This window comes from Megalops cyprinoides, chromosome 10 (assembly GCF_013368585.1).
Source record: "Megalops cyprinoides isolate fMegCyp1 chromosome 10, fMegCyp1.pri, whole genome shotgun sequence".
Taxonomy (NCBI): Eukaryota; Metazoa; Chordata; class Actinopteri; order Elopiformes; family Megalopidae; genus Megalops; species Megalops cyprinoides.
This window is the reverse complement of record NC_050592.1, coordinates 15,743,172-15,756,986: the sequence shown is the minus strand read 5'-3', so window position 1 is coordinate 15,756,986 and position 13,815 is coordinate 15,743,172. Positions and strand designations below refer to the sequence as shown.

The 13,815-nt window shown below is 39.7% G+C and overlaps 1 protein-coding gene across 2 annotated transcripts; it reads left to right on the top strand.

Moving 5' to 3' along the window:
• Positions 1-3,480: 3,480 nt before the first annotated feature.
• On the top strand, positions 3,481-12,272 carry LOC118784541 (ubiquitin-conjugating enzyme E2 E1-like). 2 transcript variants are annotated; one of them, XM_036538821.1, is made up of 6 exons: positions 3,481-3,587; positions 4,606-4,788; positions 5,500-5,550; positions 10,382-10,514; positions 11,048-11,195; positions 11,977-12,266. In XM_036538821.1, exons 2-6 carry the CDS (start codon positions 4,637-4,639, stop codon positions 12,072-12,074), a joined length of 582 nt encoding a protein of 193 aa, XP_036394714.1. In that variant the 5' UTR covers positions 3,481-3,587; positions 4,606-4,636; the 3' UTR covers positions 12,075-12,266. The 2 variants fall into 2 exon arrangements, with proteins under 2 accessions (XP_036394714.1, XP_036394713.1); XM_036538820.1 differs by having other exon boundaries at positions 3,519-3,587; positions 4,631-4,788; positions 11,977-12,272.
• Positions 12,273-13,815: the final 1,543 nt, after the last annotated feature.

Here is a 13,815-nt window from a genome sequence, read left to right as displayed (position 1 = left end):
ATAAATATAGATTTTTTGCAGTGTATAGGATGTGATTGATGAATTAAAATGGTAATAAAGAAATTGCAACAGCAGGATCAATGAACTGGAAACTGATTCATAGACATGAACACAAACTGATCTCCTTACAAATATATTCAGTAAAAATGAGGGGGGAAAACAAGACATTCAATCTATGACATTGCCAGTTTCCCATCAGATAACTACAAGGCTTTATTTATTTCAGTACATAATTGTGCATGTTTGAGAAGCCAGTTTTCTCCTCTCCATGAGGTGAATCTGTTTTTGTTTTAGTATGTCATTGAGCAGATGTCCCTGTCTCTTCTCAGGACAGCTTTCAACTCACAGCATACTTGCAACAGCAAATAAATTCTATCATTTCAAATGTATCAACTACATCAAGTACATATTATTCATGTTGAAATAAAAATGCAGTATAGTATTTAAGGAATTTCATACAGCTTGTATTAAATTAAGTCAGCATATAACTATACCTACTGAAGGACAACTTTTGTACTTAGGCTAAATATTTATAAAATAATGTTCATAATATAATATACATATTGAGTTATATTACTTTTTGGCGAAGTCAATATAACAATTTAGTCATATTCACAGACACAAAGTAAAATAAAATGTTAGCTCAAACATTCAGTCCTCTACAAATCTCACAATTTGCCAAAAGAGAAAGATGAGTATGTGGATTCTTTGCATGTTTGCAGTTAATTCATATTGGTTTTAGAACCCTCTTATAAGCAACATTTCCTTTTGTGCTTCCTGCGATTCGTAAGATGAAAGCTAAATCCACAAAGTTCCTCATCTCTTTTAAGGCACTTAAAACGCTCTTTGATTTTTTTTTTTTTTTTTGGCTGGCTGCTACAGGGACTAGACTCTGAGAAAACATGTTGCATTACAGTATGCTACAGTACCAAACCACTGAGTATGCTCCTGATAAAACTAGAACCTATTTAATCATGTGTCTCCCAGCTGCAGTCAAATTCCATGGTTCCATAGTCCCTCCCGGCAATCATTCCAAATCCTGGATCCTGGAATTCCTGCAAAAGAGCTTCTTCTGGTATGAAGGCAGATTTGGAGCACAAAGAGAAGACAATGACCATCACAGGTCTTCTCATCACAGCATCACATATCCCATTGGAAGTATGTTGGTATGAAGTTAAAAGTTAGCTGCAAATGAATTTATCCTTCACATCTCATTAACCATAGCCTGTCACAGATTTGTGAAGTGACAAGCTGTATAAAGGCATTCAGATGTTTTCTGTTAATAGTTTTTACTCTATATGTAATGTATTTGTGTATGAAATGTATGTAATGTATTTCTTTTTGCTAATTCTGTTTAATTTGAAATTATCGATAGTCAACATCACAACTTGCTATGGCTAGAATCAATACTGACCTGAGAAACAGATTTATTACTAAGCAATAACCAGCTACATTTTTGCTTCCCTCTTACATTGTTATCATTCTCCTCATGGCAAGTAACATACTCAGTATAGCACATCTCAGTGACTCAGTCCCTTTCAGATCATAAGCCAGGCAATAACTTAAAAAGCACTGAAGAGAGCAGTAGCTCACATAGAACTATTTTTACTTAGCAGCAAACCTTATCCAGACTTGCCTTGGGCTGCATTCCAATGCAAGGGAGGAAGGAAAGGATAACTGAAGGAGCCCTTACCTCACATTTTACCTGCTTCATGAAAGGAAATGCTTGCCAACAAGAGTGAGGATTTAAGCAAGGGTGTGCTTGGGACAGACTTGTTTTTTCTTCACAATCACTTCAGAGGCCACATATGAATATCTGAGTACCTGCAGGTTGGCCATTGCTGTATAACACTGAGGGCTTTTTTCAAGGAGAGGTTCCATTGGCCTGCTGTTATTCTGTTAAATTACATAGTTGATCATCTCAGGTGTTGTCAAGAGACATGGTTAAAAGGCCTATGAACGCTATGTTAGCTGCAGTCTAATTGGAGCTGTGACCAAACTTGCAGAATGTCTTGGCCAATAGGAAATACAATGTTCATGCTCTTATTGTGATATTCTGCTCACATTCCATATTCAGACAGAGACAGGTTTTGACCCAATTCTTACAGATGGTTCAGTTCTCACTGAGCCAGCCAGGCAGATAGCTAACCATGTCAACAATGTTTTTTTAAAGATATTAACAGAAAAATATCCAAGCTACTAGCATGGTGATCTCAAATATGTCTATGAGCTGACCCATGGCATCCAAGAAGAGCCTTCAGTTTTCCTAGGAATTGCATGGGAGACAATGGGAAACATTGAAAAAGAAATAAAGTGACTTCTTGCAAATATCTGGACAAAAGCTGTCCTCCAACTTTACCTTTAACTGCATTAAACTAGGCATCAAATCAATTTCCATCCTGAGAATATATTTTTGCTCATTTGCTGAATTATTCAGATCATAGTTAAGAAATATGAAAATGCTGAATCTGGGGAAATCTGGGATAAGTATTTTGTTCAAGGATACTGCAGCTGCCCAAGATTAAAATCTTCATTCCTCTGGCCCTAAATTTGCTGTAGTAGGAGGAGGTGAGGCTGAAAAATGAGGTGCAGTTACTAGTGCTACCCATAGTAAATTTATACATCTCATTCAAAATCCTATAATAAGAAAATGCATGACAGTGAGGAAGTGTGAGGCAGAGTGGAGTCAAAGCTTTCCCAGTTCAAAACAGCTCCTACCTTGGAATTTATCAGCGTCATGATTGGCCAGATTTAGATCAGACTCAGCAGGTCAACCATATTCACCACGGATTCTATTAAAGTATATCTTGCAAATACCTCTTTTACAAGAATGTATCTTAAATGAGACAGCACAGAAACTGATACTTCCTACTTCAGCTGGAACATCAAGGACAGGTGCACAAAGTAATCTTTTTATTCCACTCAGAATTTTCCCTTCTGAAGAAACATAAAGGCCAGTCAGTAACGGCAGTCTAATCTCAGGTCATACTACATTCATAAAATGTTAATAATAATCATTTTAAAAACCACATTCAATGCTTATGAATGAAAGATAGGCGATAAGATTGAAATGCTTTGGAACACTGCCTTCATCAGTGAAATGGTTGGTGTTTTGGCAATATTTTATACCTTTTCTTATATACATCTGGATATGTAATAAGACACATCAGGTCACACTTCACCAGAGTGTGTGTGCTTTATTTATTATCTCACGGTTTCAAGAGAAATCTACAGTGTCCACATCCTGGCTTCATATGAATCATTTAGCAAAATGTTCCTTCACTTGCCCAACCCTTATGAAAACCACACAAGTTTGGAAAATAACACATTAGAAGCTCAGTGGAATGACAACGTAATGCGCTTACTTTATGAACGCGAATTTTCGTACACAGGATATTCTGTAAAATCTTTTGTGCACCTTCAGGCGGATCAAGTGGATCAGATCTCAGCACAAATCGGTCCTCTGCTTGTATTAACTCATCTCCGAGTGCGACAGAACAGGACTCCATAGCTGACTGCTGCAGCACTTCCGTTCCGCAAGAGGCGAGACACGAGCCTACGCGGCGGAGGCAAAGACACAAAGAAAGGTACTGTTTAAAGGGCAAAAAATAGCCTCTAATAACGGTAACTACAAATCTGTTTCGTTCCCCGTTGGCTTCCAGGAAACATGGATGGCTTCTTATCGAACTTCTCAACATGAACGGGATTATTGCTGTCGGGGAAAAGGACGAAGAAAACGATCCGACCGAGGAATGAGGGAGAACAGAGATCAGTTGTTCAGTAGCTAGCTAGCTAGGAAAAGAACAACAGTTTAGCTTACGTTGCAGTTGGGGTTGTAGATTAAAATTCACTTAAAATATACATATTCTAGAGGTGACAAAATAATAGGCCACGGTTGTTATGTATTTTAAGGACAAAGTTTCAAGAAGTAGTCAGGAATTAGCTGGCTTGTTAGCTAGCACGGAAGAGTCAAGTGAAATGTTCCCAGAATGGATAGCGAGCTAGCTAGCCGAGACGAGCAGGCTACGAGTCACGGGGGAATTTAAAAAGTCCACCAATGTTAGCAAGCCAGGAAACCAGAGGAAGCTAACTTCATTTGGCATTTTAAATATCTGAGTTTTCAAAAATAATTTCTACTAACTAGTTATGTGATCAGGTTATGCTTTGATGTAGGTAGTTAAGTTAACTAGATAGCTATCCATTATAAACTAGCCAGATGTGTAGCTAGCTAACGTTAGCTAGTGTAAACATTAAGCTAGCTCCCTCATTAGCTGTCGAACGGTAGCGAGTTTCACATAGATTCTTGCTAGCAAGCTAACGTTAGTTTACAGTTAATTCAGCTATAACTGGGGGAAAACGTTGGGGGAAGTACTGAGTGACAAATAAAGGTAACGCTAGGTAACTACTTCACGTAATGTAGGCAGTTAAAATGGCTAGAGATCTACTTGGATTCAAAGGAAGCTAGTGTTAGCGAGAAAGCTGAACTTAAAGTTCCATTTTTCTATTTTTGTTGGTGCTACATCCAGTAGCTCCCTAATAATTTTAAAAAATTAGGGCCTGTGTTTAGTGTATGTAGCTAAAACTTCCTCTTTGATTTTATTTCAGGCTCTTTTTTTCATTTTTGTTTGAGGCCGGTATGTCGGATGAGGATTCGCGTGCCAGCACTAGTTCTTCATCTTCCTCTTCCTCAACCCAGCAACAAAAACAGAGAGACACACCTAACAAGAAACGGGAGAGTAAAGCCAACATGAGCAAGACCTCGAAACTGCTCTCGACCAGTGCGAAAAGGTATACATTAAATCCCCGTGAAGTGAAGCGGGCTGGGTAATGTCACCCGTTCGTGTCACGAGTGTGTAAAGTGGGCAGCGGAGGGTTAACGCGGGGAGTGTTTACGTTTTGCTATTATAACGTTATGTTGCTGATCCGATAGTTCTCAAGTTGCAAAGTGTCATCGCCCTAGAAGAGCTGACTGCTTCGCAAGACGTATTATTGTTCCTGGCGGCACACATGCCAGAGACAACAAGATTATTGTTCCAGGCTGGTTTGTACCGCGAAAATCGTTAATCGTCGTGAAAATTATTTACACCTAGAAGGTTTCCTGCATGCATTGTCAGCCAAACAGTATGTTGACGCGTGTTTCCTAGCTATGTAACAGATCTCTCAACAAGCGGTGCTATTCTGTTTCAATGGTGACCATCTCATTTGCATATTAGCTTTTATTGCGAATTGCCAAAATACGGCGCGGAGAATCGGCGAGATAAGGTCAAGTATCGTTTACCAGAATTGGGTATTTTGGCGCTATGTCAAAATTTTGTGGGATACCGACTCTAACAGAGGGTAATTTAAGCTTTAAAAAAACTGATAGATAGAATGTGTGGGCGGCCATGTTGTTTCTCGTGCAAAGGTCAGTAGCCGTGTGTGCCGGCGCGAGATCAATCAAGACTCTCCCGGCAGGAGATAAAGCGAATGCGAAATCTTTCTTTTCTGGTGTTTGTGCAGGATTCAGAAGGAGCTGGCGGACATCACACTGGACCCACCGCCCAACTGCAGGTAGGGGGGATCACTTTCTTTCAGCAGTTTCCTTTCTGTCTGTCTCTGATCCTGCCAAGTGTTTTACAGAAGTAATTTCTCCATCATTCATGCAAAACTCTGAAATGAACACTTGTAAATGGACAGAAATGTCTAGTTTGTCTCTGCACTATATTTTATATTCCCTGAGTTTTTTGTATTGGGAGATTAGAGCACATGAACTCAGCTGAAACAGCTTGTGCCAAGTTGCATTTTGTTCTAATGTCAAAAGATGCTGTGTGCTGTGTCCTCTCAAAATGTTTCCTCATTAGTAACAGTTTAGTTGCATGTTATTTATGTACTCTTTTATACGTATTGTAAATATTACTTTCTTATATTTGTGACCAAACTGGACAAAACAGTCTATTTTTTTTTTTAAATATGAACCGATGGTGGGTAGCAGCAAGTAGCAAGGCTCCTAACCTATAAGATGGTGGTGCAATTGCCAGGTGGGGCACTGCTGTTGTAACCTTGGGCAAGGTCCTTAAGCCAAATTGCCTCACTAAATACTCAGCTGTATACATAGATAATACAGTAAAAAAAAATAATAGCTGTGGAAGTCGCAGAGAGAGTCTGCTAAGATAATGTAATGTAAAGCAGTGTGGCATAGTTGTCTGAGAACGTGGTAGCTGAAAGTAACAGGTTCAAAACCACAGAGTACCCTTGTTGCTGTGCCTTTGATCTAGGCACTCCATGTGGATTTCCCTTGTAACTGTCCAGCAGTTTCGGCGAGCGCGGATGTCAGTGTAAGGTGTATGTTTTGCTGAATGTTTGCTGCTAAGAATAATACGTTATCTTGGACTGTTGTTTTTGAAGTCTTCATGTAAATTCCTGAGGGCCTCATCAGTACAGCATTTTGCGTTGCTGCTGAAGTTAAGACGTTTTGCCCTTAATGTTCTTCAGCTGGCAAGTGTCTTACAAGAAATGAAAGCAGAATTGTTCCTCATGGCTGAAATGCGAAGGTGACATTATTCAACCTAATCTTCCCTGTGACTCACTGCAGTGCTAGAGGGTCAGAGTCACGTGGTAGTGCACCTGCTTGTTGCATAGCAGGGCATGTATAATCCTGAGTGAACCAGAAGTCCACTCATTTGTTATGTCCTGGCAATGGCATTCATACGACTGCAGATATTTAGATAAATTGAATTACTCTCCTGAGATGAATACGGAATTTGGAAGGGCAAAGATGACTGATTTCTGTTAAGTATGAACATGACACTTTCTTTCCTTTTGGTTACTTTCATTGCATGTATTACAGTTATTGCACATTACAGCAGACATTGTTGTAAGGTTTTTGTGGAAGCTTCTACATTTAGCATTAAAAAAAAACTTACTGAAATGAATGTGAACCAAATAAAGCACAATAATTTAGCCATTTTTATTTTGATGTTATATATTTCCTATGATATCATGTGCTTGACAAATACCTACACATTTTTTTTTTTTTCATATTTTGCATGTTGTTCATTTGCACAGCTAAATATTTACTGAAGCCGCTTAAATTGAGTACCTTGCCTAAGGGAAAATGGTTGTGCCCTGCCTGGGAGTTGAAAGTGCAACCTGTTAAACATGAATGAGTACCCTTTACAAACAAACCCCAGTTTTGTTTTGATGTCTGTGTGGGCTGAATATGTAAGCACTCATTTTTATTGAGATTCCAGCATGCAGATGGTGTGGAGGTATTCCTTTAAGGACTGTTTCAGGGAACTGAATTAGTTGTGCTAAAATTGACTCTACATTTAGACTGAAATCTCTTGAGCAAAATTGAATGGTCTTTGGATCATAACTGAAATACACCCCCAAAGTGTAAGTGAATAACACCTCTCTGTCTCATGTTTAAACAGGAAGCCATTACTATCTTGTCTGTCCTTTCATGTCACAGTAAGCCCAAGGGAGTCATGGTGTAGTCTGCAGGTTCGGCATGTTGAAATCACAGGGGGATTCCCTCTTTGATGCTCATGTTAAAATCATTTCAGATTAGATACAGTTAGACCTCATAAGGGTAAAAGATTGTCCCACTACAAAGCATGCTGACAAGCAATATGTTTTCATACATTGATCAAGAAACAGAAAATACCCGATTTGTGATTCCAGTGGTGATTTTGCATCTTAAACAAACCAGTGAAATGTAAATACCCACATTTGGCTCTATCACTTGCATTACAAAGACATCTGTGTACTTTGTGGGGCTCAACTTATCCGTTTTTCAACTTTGTAGCTTTTCAAACCAGTATCAAGCAGGAAGGAAAAACAAATATCATTTGCCTTGCTTGGCTGCACTCCTAGCTATGTCTGTTTTGATGTATGTAATTTTCTGGGGCTTGGTAAGATTTCTGTAAGTGTGTGAAAAGCCATGTCACAGGAAATCTCACAGTATGGTTTTCTCAGTAAATTTGTGTGGGGAGATGTCAGCAAATTTCAGTGAAGCAGCATGACCGTTGAAAGGGCACTGCCTGACAGATGGGTTCGTGTCTAGCGGAAAACAAACAGATTCCATTCAGAGTGAGTCTCCAGGCACCGCTGGCTTCTTTGGTTTATTTTCTTTCATTTCGTAAATAAAGCATTTGTGTTTGACTCAGTGACGCTCTTTAATGTGGTTGCTCATGACCAGCCTCTGTTTCTGAGGCTTCTTTACTGTCAGGGAGATTTTGGCTCTGTGACTGGATGTTGTGGTAAATTCTGTAAACTGCACACAGGACTCTTAAAGGCTGGGCCGTGTACAGAGTACCAGGGGTGGAGTTTGCCAAACAGACTTAATTTGCACACTTGCTACCGTTTATGCCATTGTTACTGCTGTCATCCTAACCCTGGCAGAAGAGGCAGTCACGTTATTGTATTCTGCACCATTCACTGCTGCAGTTTGTGCCGGGTGGCCTTCAGTCAGTCAATTATTTAATTAATCAATCGAATTGCATTTAGTTTAGCACCCTGATAACGGGACTGATACAGTGATCTGCAAATCACAGCATAGCTTTCGTTCAGTGTGAAAATTCAGTGCAGTTGCAATAATGATGATTCTGGTTTACAGTGTGGAGACAGTTTCCTGATGAGATATTTTTATCCATGTACACTGCTGTTCAGTTACACTGAGAGCAAACAGAAGATGATCTAATATGAACTCTAGGTCCTTCCCTGTGTGATTTACAGTCTGCATCTGGCTTGAATTATGATCCCTTTTTCTGATTGAGACTTTCATCGGCTTGGTGCACCTCTTTTCAAATTTGATGCAGTCAGTTATGCTGTTTGCTGAATTCACATGTGATGACATTAGTAGCACTATATGTTTTGCTGTGTACTTGTATAGCATATATCCTAATCCAGGGGACATCACATGCTACTTTTGACATATTTACACAGCTGGATATTCAATTGAATACCAGCAACCTTACTCAAGGGTAGCAAACCTCTCCTAGGAATCAAACCTACAGCACTCTGCTGTCAGTCCCAGTTTCTTAACCACTACACCACACAAGCCTGCACTAGGCATGATCCACAGGCCTTTTTCCTCCCCATTGTCTTCTTGGGGTTTCGTACAGACACAAGTAAGGTTTAGAGCTGTCGTATAGTGACGACAGAGGGCTGAGGCATTCTTTGTGATCTACAGACTGTGAATGGATGGTATAGGGAGAGGTGATAAAACTAGGGGGCAGGTCTGAATTCAGGTGCCGTCACCATTTGTGGTCATTGACCAGGTCTGATTCTGCAAGCTTTAGTATTCCGCATCGTTGGTAAGGGATAAAGTTTAAGGTCGGGGACCAAAGGTTTTGGTTCGCGAAGAGTAGAGAAACAACAAGGTTCTGAAATGTGCTTAGGATTCTGCTCTAGTTGGTGAAAAAATGGCTACTTTCTCACCCTTTGACCCACTGCAATTTTTAACAGTGGAATTGCATCCATCTTACTGCAGTGTGCTGTGGCCAATGTGCAGAAGTGCTGGGCTATTATAATCATATGCCTGTCAATATAATATCTCCTTGATTGATTATCTACAAAGCTTGATTAGTAAATAAACGTTGTACAGATTTTTTTTTTGTGAGATTATATGCATTTAAATTTTTTCATAAACTATAGAGCCTCACGGGGCAAAGTTGGAGAATTTCTTGTAATCTGTGCCAGTGCGGTTTTAATGGAACATTGAGGGGGAGGGAGCCTTAGATTTTTGGATTTGGTGTTGGGAACAGCATAAAATGATAACGCCATAAACAAAATCACTCTGGCTTCCTTTTCTGCTGGGTGCTTCCTTTTCCCTGATTTGAGGCCAATAAACGTTTTCCCCCTGTGCAAGCCTTCATGAGAGAAATCTATTGTCTGCTAATTGCATTTCAGGAAATGGTGTGATTCCACTGCCTTCAGCTAGGCGCTTCTTTCAGTTTTGTTAGCTGCTGCCAAGAACAGTTTCAATGCCTCCTCTCCCTCATCTGTTTGTATTTTACTGCTGAGGATGTTAAGAGATGGCAAGCAGTATGTTAGCAACTGTTTTAGTGTTCTTAATGCCCCCAACTTTGAGCAAATGCTCTCAATATTCACTGTCTTCCTGGTGACATTTATTCTGCATGTGATATTTGACATCTTGGAGTACAAGGATAAGGTTTCTCTGAACAATGTCAGAATTTTTTTTTTCCCAACAGAATTTTATGTTGTGAAATTTAACTGATGTAAGTGGTAAAAAGTGCATATCATATTTGACCTTGTAAGTACAGCAAGCATTTAAAATTGCGTATACTTACTGAAATGAACAATAGCCGCAGTGGATGAGCTGCAAAGCAGAATGTCATTGTTTTATTGTTGTTAACATTATTTATGTGCCCCAATGCAGTGCTGGGCCTAAAGGAGACAACATCTATGAGTGGAGGTCCACGATCCTGGGCCCCCCGGGGTCTGTTTACGAGGGGGGAGTCTTCTTCCTCGACATCGCCTTCACGCCCGACTACCCCTTCAAACCACCCAAGGTACTGAGCGCTGCTAGTCATTCTCCCAAAACTTAGCAGCCTACTGAGAATTTCTATAAACTGTATGATAGAATGAGAACAGGCATTCCTCTGGCTCTGCCCCTGATTCCCAAACATTTCCTGAATGCATGGAATGTTTATGTGGTGAACTTTATTTACCATTCCAGTAGCCTGTCTCTGGCACTTCCAAGTGTGGTCTCACTAAAAAAAAGCCTGTTCTCCTCTTAGACCACTAGAGGGCTGGCAGTCTAATGGTATTGAACTTGAGCATGCCACTGGAGTCTTCACTCCTGTCACTATGATCGTCTGAAGAGCCCTTGAAAGCTTTTTTTGGTTTACAATGAGCTTTTGATGTCCATTGTATTTATTAATGTATTTCCCTTTGAAGTAACTAGAATGTGATACTGGACTTGTGGTTGTATACATGAATGGATATAATCCAAGAAGAGTGAGAGGGGGAATGGTTTCTTTGTAGCTGTACAGCCTCTAGTTTTACCAGTATGTGTTTGATTCATGTGGTCTGTTTGTGACAGGTAACGTTCCGCACAAGAATCTACCACTGTAACATCAACAGCCAGGGCGTGATCTGCCTGGACATCCTGAAGGACAACTGGAGCCCTGCCCTCACCATCTCCAAGGTGCTGCTGTCCATCTGCTCCCTGCTCACAGACTGCAACCCTGGTAAGGCCTGCCCTTCTCAAGAGAACCCCCCCCCCACAGTTTATTCTCATGACTGATCATGGTTGGAATATTTCTGGCAGGAGACGTTCGTCATTCCTCCTTTAAGTGTCTGCCACTTCACAAGTTGCTTTTCATAACAGTATTGAAGTATTTACAGTATTTAATAATGTTTAAGTGTAGTACTTTCAGTACAGGGTATTGTGTGTGAAGCAGTGTAAAATAAAAAAAAAACACTAATCAGTTGCAGTTCAGTTACTGACATGGCTTTTACGATTAAAATTAAAGTTCTAAAATAAACCACCACACCATGATTGCCAAGTGACCTTGTTTAAGCAGTATTTTTTCTTGTCTGACCACTCGGTCAGTAAAACTTCACAATGATGTAGGTATTGTTTGTTCCATGTGTTCCATTTTCTAGGGTAGACGTTCGTCCAGCTTTTTGCTGTTCTTTACAGTTACAGGTATCTGCAGCAAAGTATATGCACTAACTTAGCCGAGACCTGTATGTTGTCCTCATCTTTGAGTAACAAGCTTTGAGTATCAGATATTTTTAGTTTATTCCTGCAAATGTCATGAATTTGTGCAGTCACTCACTGTTTAAGGATCTATGAGGAAATCTAACATTTCTTTTTTTAAAAAAAGTATGTGTATGGTAATTGGGTTGAATAATTTACAAAGAGTCATCTGAATGTGGTGGTAAACATTCTCCTAACGCCCCCTTTGCTCTCCTCCTCCTCCTCCTCCTCCTCCTCCTCCTCCTCCTCCTCCTCTGCCTCTACAGCTGACCCCCTGGTCGGGAGCATCGCCACCCAGTACATGACAAACAGAGCCGAGCACGACAGAATAGCCAAACAGTGGACCAAGCGATACGCCACATAACTGCACCATGAGGCCTAGCACAGTGGCTGTGTCATGGAAAGAGCTGCTCAGAGAATGACCGGGAAGGGGCTGGGGTTTGGGTTGGGACTGGGGTCGGAGTGGGGATTTCTATTGCAGATTTTAAGTCCTTTATTGCCTGATATATTTGTTTTTGTTTTCAGTTTTAAGTTATCTTGGCACAGCTAGGAATAAAAAAATGCAATAAATGTCTTTGGGTTCCTTAGTTAATCTTCTCCTTTTTTGTTTAGGTATTTTAGTGAGTTTGTGCTGTTAAAGTACAGAAATTTGACTTATTGACTGCTCGTTAAAAAGGTATCATAGCATGTTTTCTGTCTTTCCAGGATTTCCGTTTTCAATGTGAACCTTTAATAAAGTCTCTCAATGATGAATCATGTATTATATTCAACTTATTCTGGAAACATTAGACATTGAGTGGGGGTATGAAAAAATGAGTATAGTATAGTATAAAATCTTCAGGGGGTCTGAATCTTCTGGTTCCTTGGCAGTGCAAGTAGAGAAAGCAGTGGTTGAGATTTACAGCCTGGTGCGATACCTCCAAAAATGGGAACCCCTTAATTAACTAGCAGCTAAAAATACTCTTTCAAGTGGGCATATAGAGGTGGTGTGCAAGGAATTGCAATTGTTGTGAAAGAGGAGTTACTATAGCAGCTATGTAACTATAGGACAGTCTTCATCTCTTTCAGGAGATCTTGAACTACTTGGGAGCATTATGGCTCCGTGAGTATTTTCAGTTCCTCACCAGCTATTGTTTGAAATCTTTTTTTCACTATCAGTGGTCCCAGCTACCAATAAGAAATGTCACAATGTGACTTAGTCACATTTCTTGTATTGATTCAGTCCTAATTACTGCAAAAACTGTTCTCACTACATAATTATGCTACCCAGCTTGCTATCCCAGCACTTGTGCTGTGTATTGGAGTGTCTTTTATTCTGGCAGTTCTGTTAGATGATTTGTGGTAATGTCTGTTGACAGAGTTTGTTTAGCTGATGTACAGTACAGTTGTAGACAGCTGACTATTTTAGCTACCTTTACACAGCTAAAGCAGTAAGGTTATGGCTTGCCTTTTTTACTGTAGTTTCAAGTCAAATGTACATCATGTTGATTTGCTTAATGCAAAGGATAGCCAAACAAACTTCAGACAGACAAAAAAATGCCAATCAAGATTGTCAACACATATTACACACACCTTAAAAAAATTCAGTCTTTGAATTAAGTTGCCAGTAGCAAATTTGCTTTTCAGTAAATCATGGCCCATCTATGCACCTTACAGTAGGATTGTTTTTTGCTACAGCTGATTACACATACTAGGTGGTTTCTCAGCTATACTTGAAAACTCTGGAATTTTTAAAATTCGCAGAAGCTCACATACTTTTGCTTGTGTTTGTGCTTGACCTATCTTGGATTTATTTTGACATGTCTATTAAAAGCATTGTTGCACACACAATGCTGCTTCACATTGTGGTATGGTGGAAGTTTCACTATGAATGGGAAGAAAAAAATAGACACAGATGGCAAGTATATTCAAATAGAACTGACAGAGATTAAGCAAATATTTGAGTTCTTTAACTTGCCCTTACAATTTTATAATTTTGTAAAGTGCCTGTTCTCTGCTGAATCAAAGACAATCCGAATGGCTTACAGATATAAAATGGCTTCTATGGCTCAAGTCAAATTAATTTTCCTTAAATGGTTGCTATTAGGTGTTCATTTCTGCACTTA

Coding starts and splice junctions, on each gene's coding strand:
- LOC118784541 (XM_036538820.1), top strand. CDS start 4,637: ATGTCGGATGAGGATTCGCGTGCCAGCACTAGTTCTTCATCTTCCTCT. Junction 4,789..5,499: donor CTCTCGACCAGTGCGAAAAG/GTATACATTAAA, acceptor GTGTTTGTGCAG/GATTCAGAAGGAGCTGGCGG. Junction 10,515..11,047: donor ACCCCTTCAAACCACCCAAG/GTACTGAGCGCT, acceptor TGTTTGTGACAG/GTAACGTTCCGCACAAGAAT.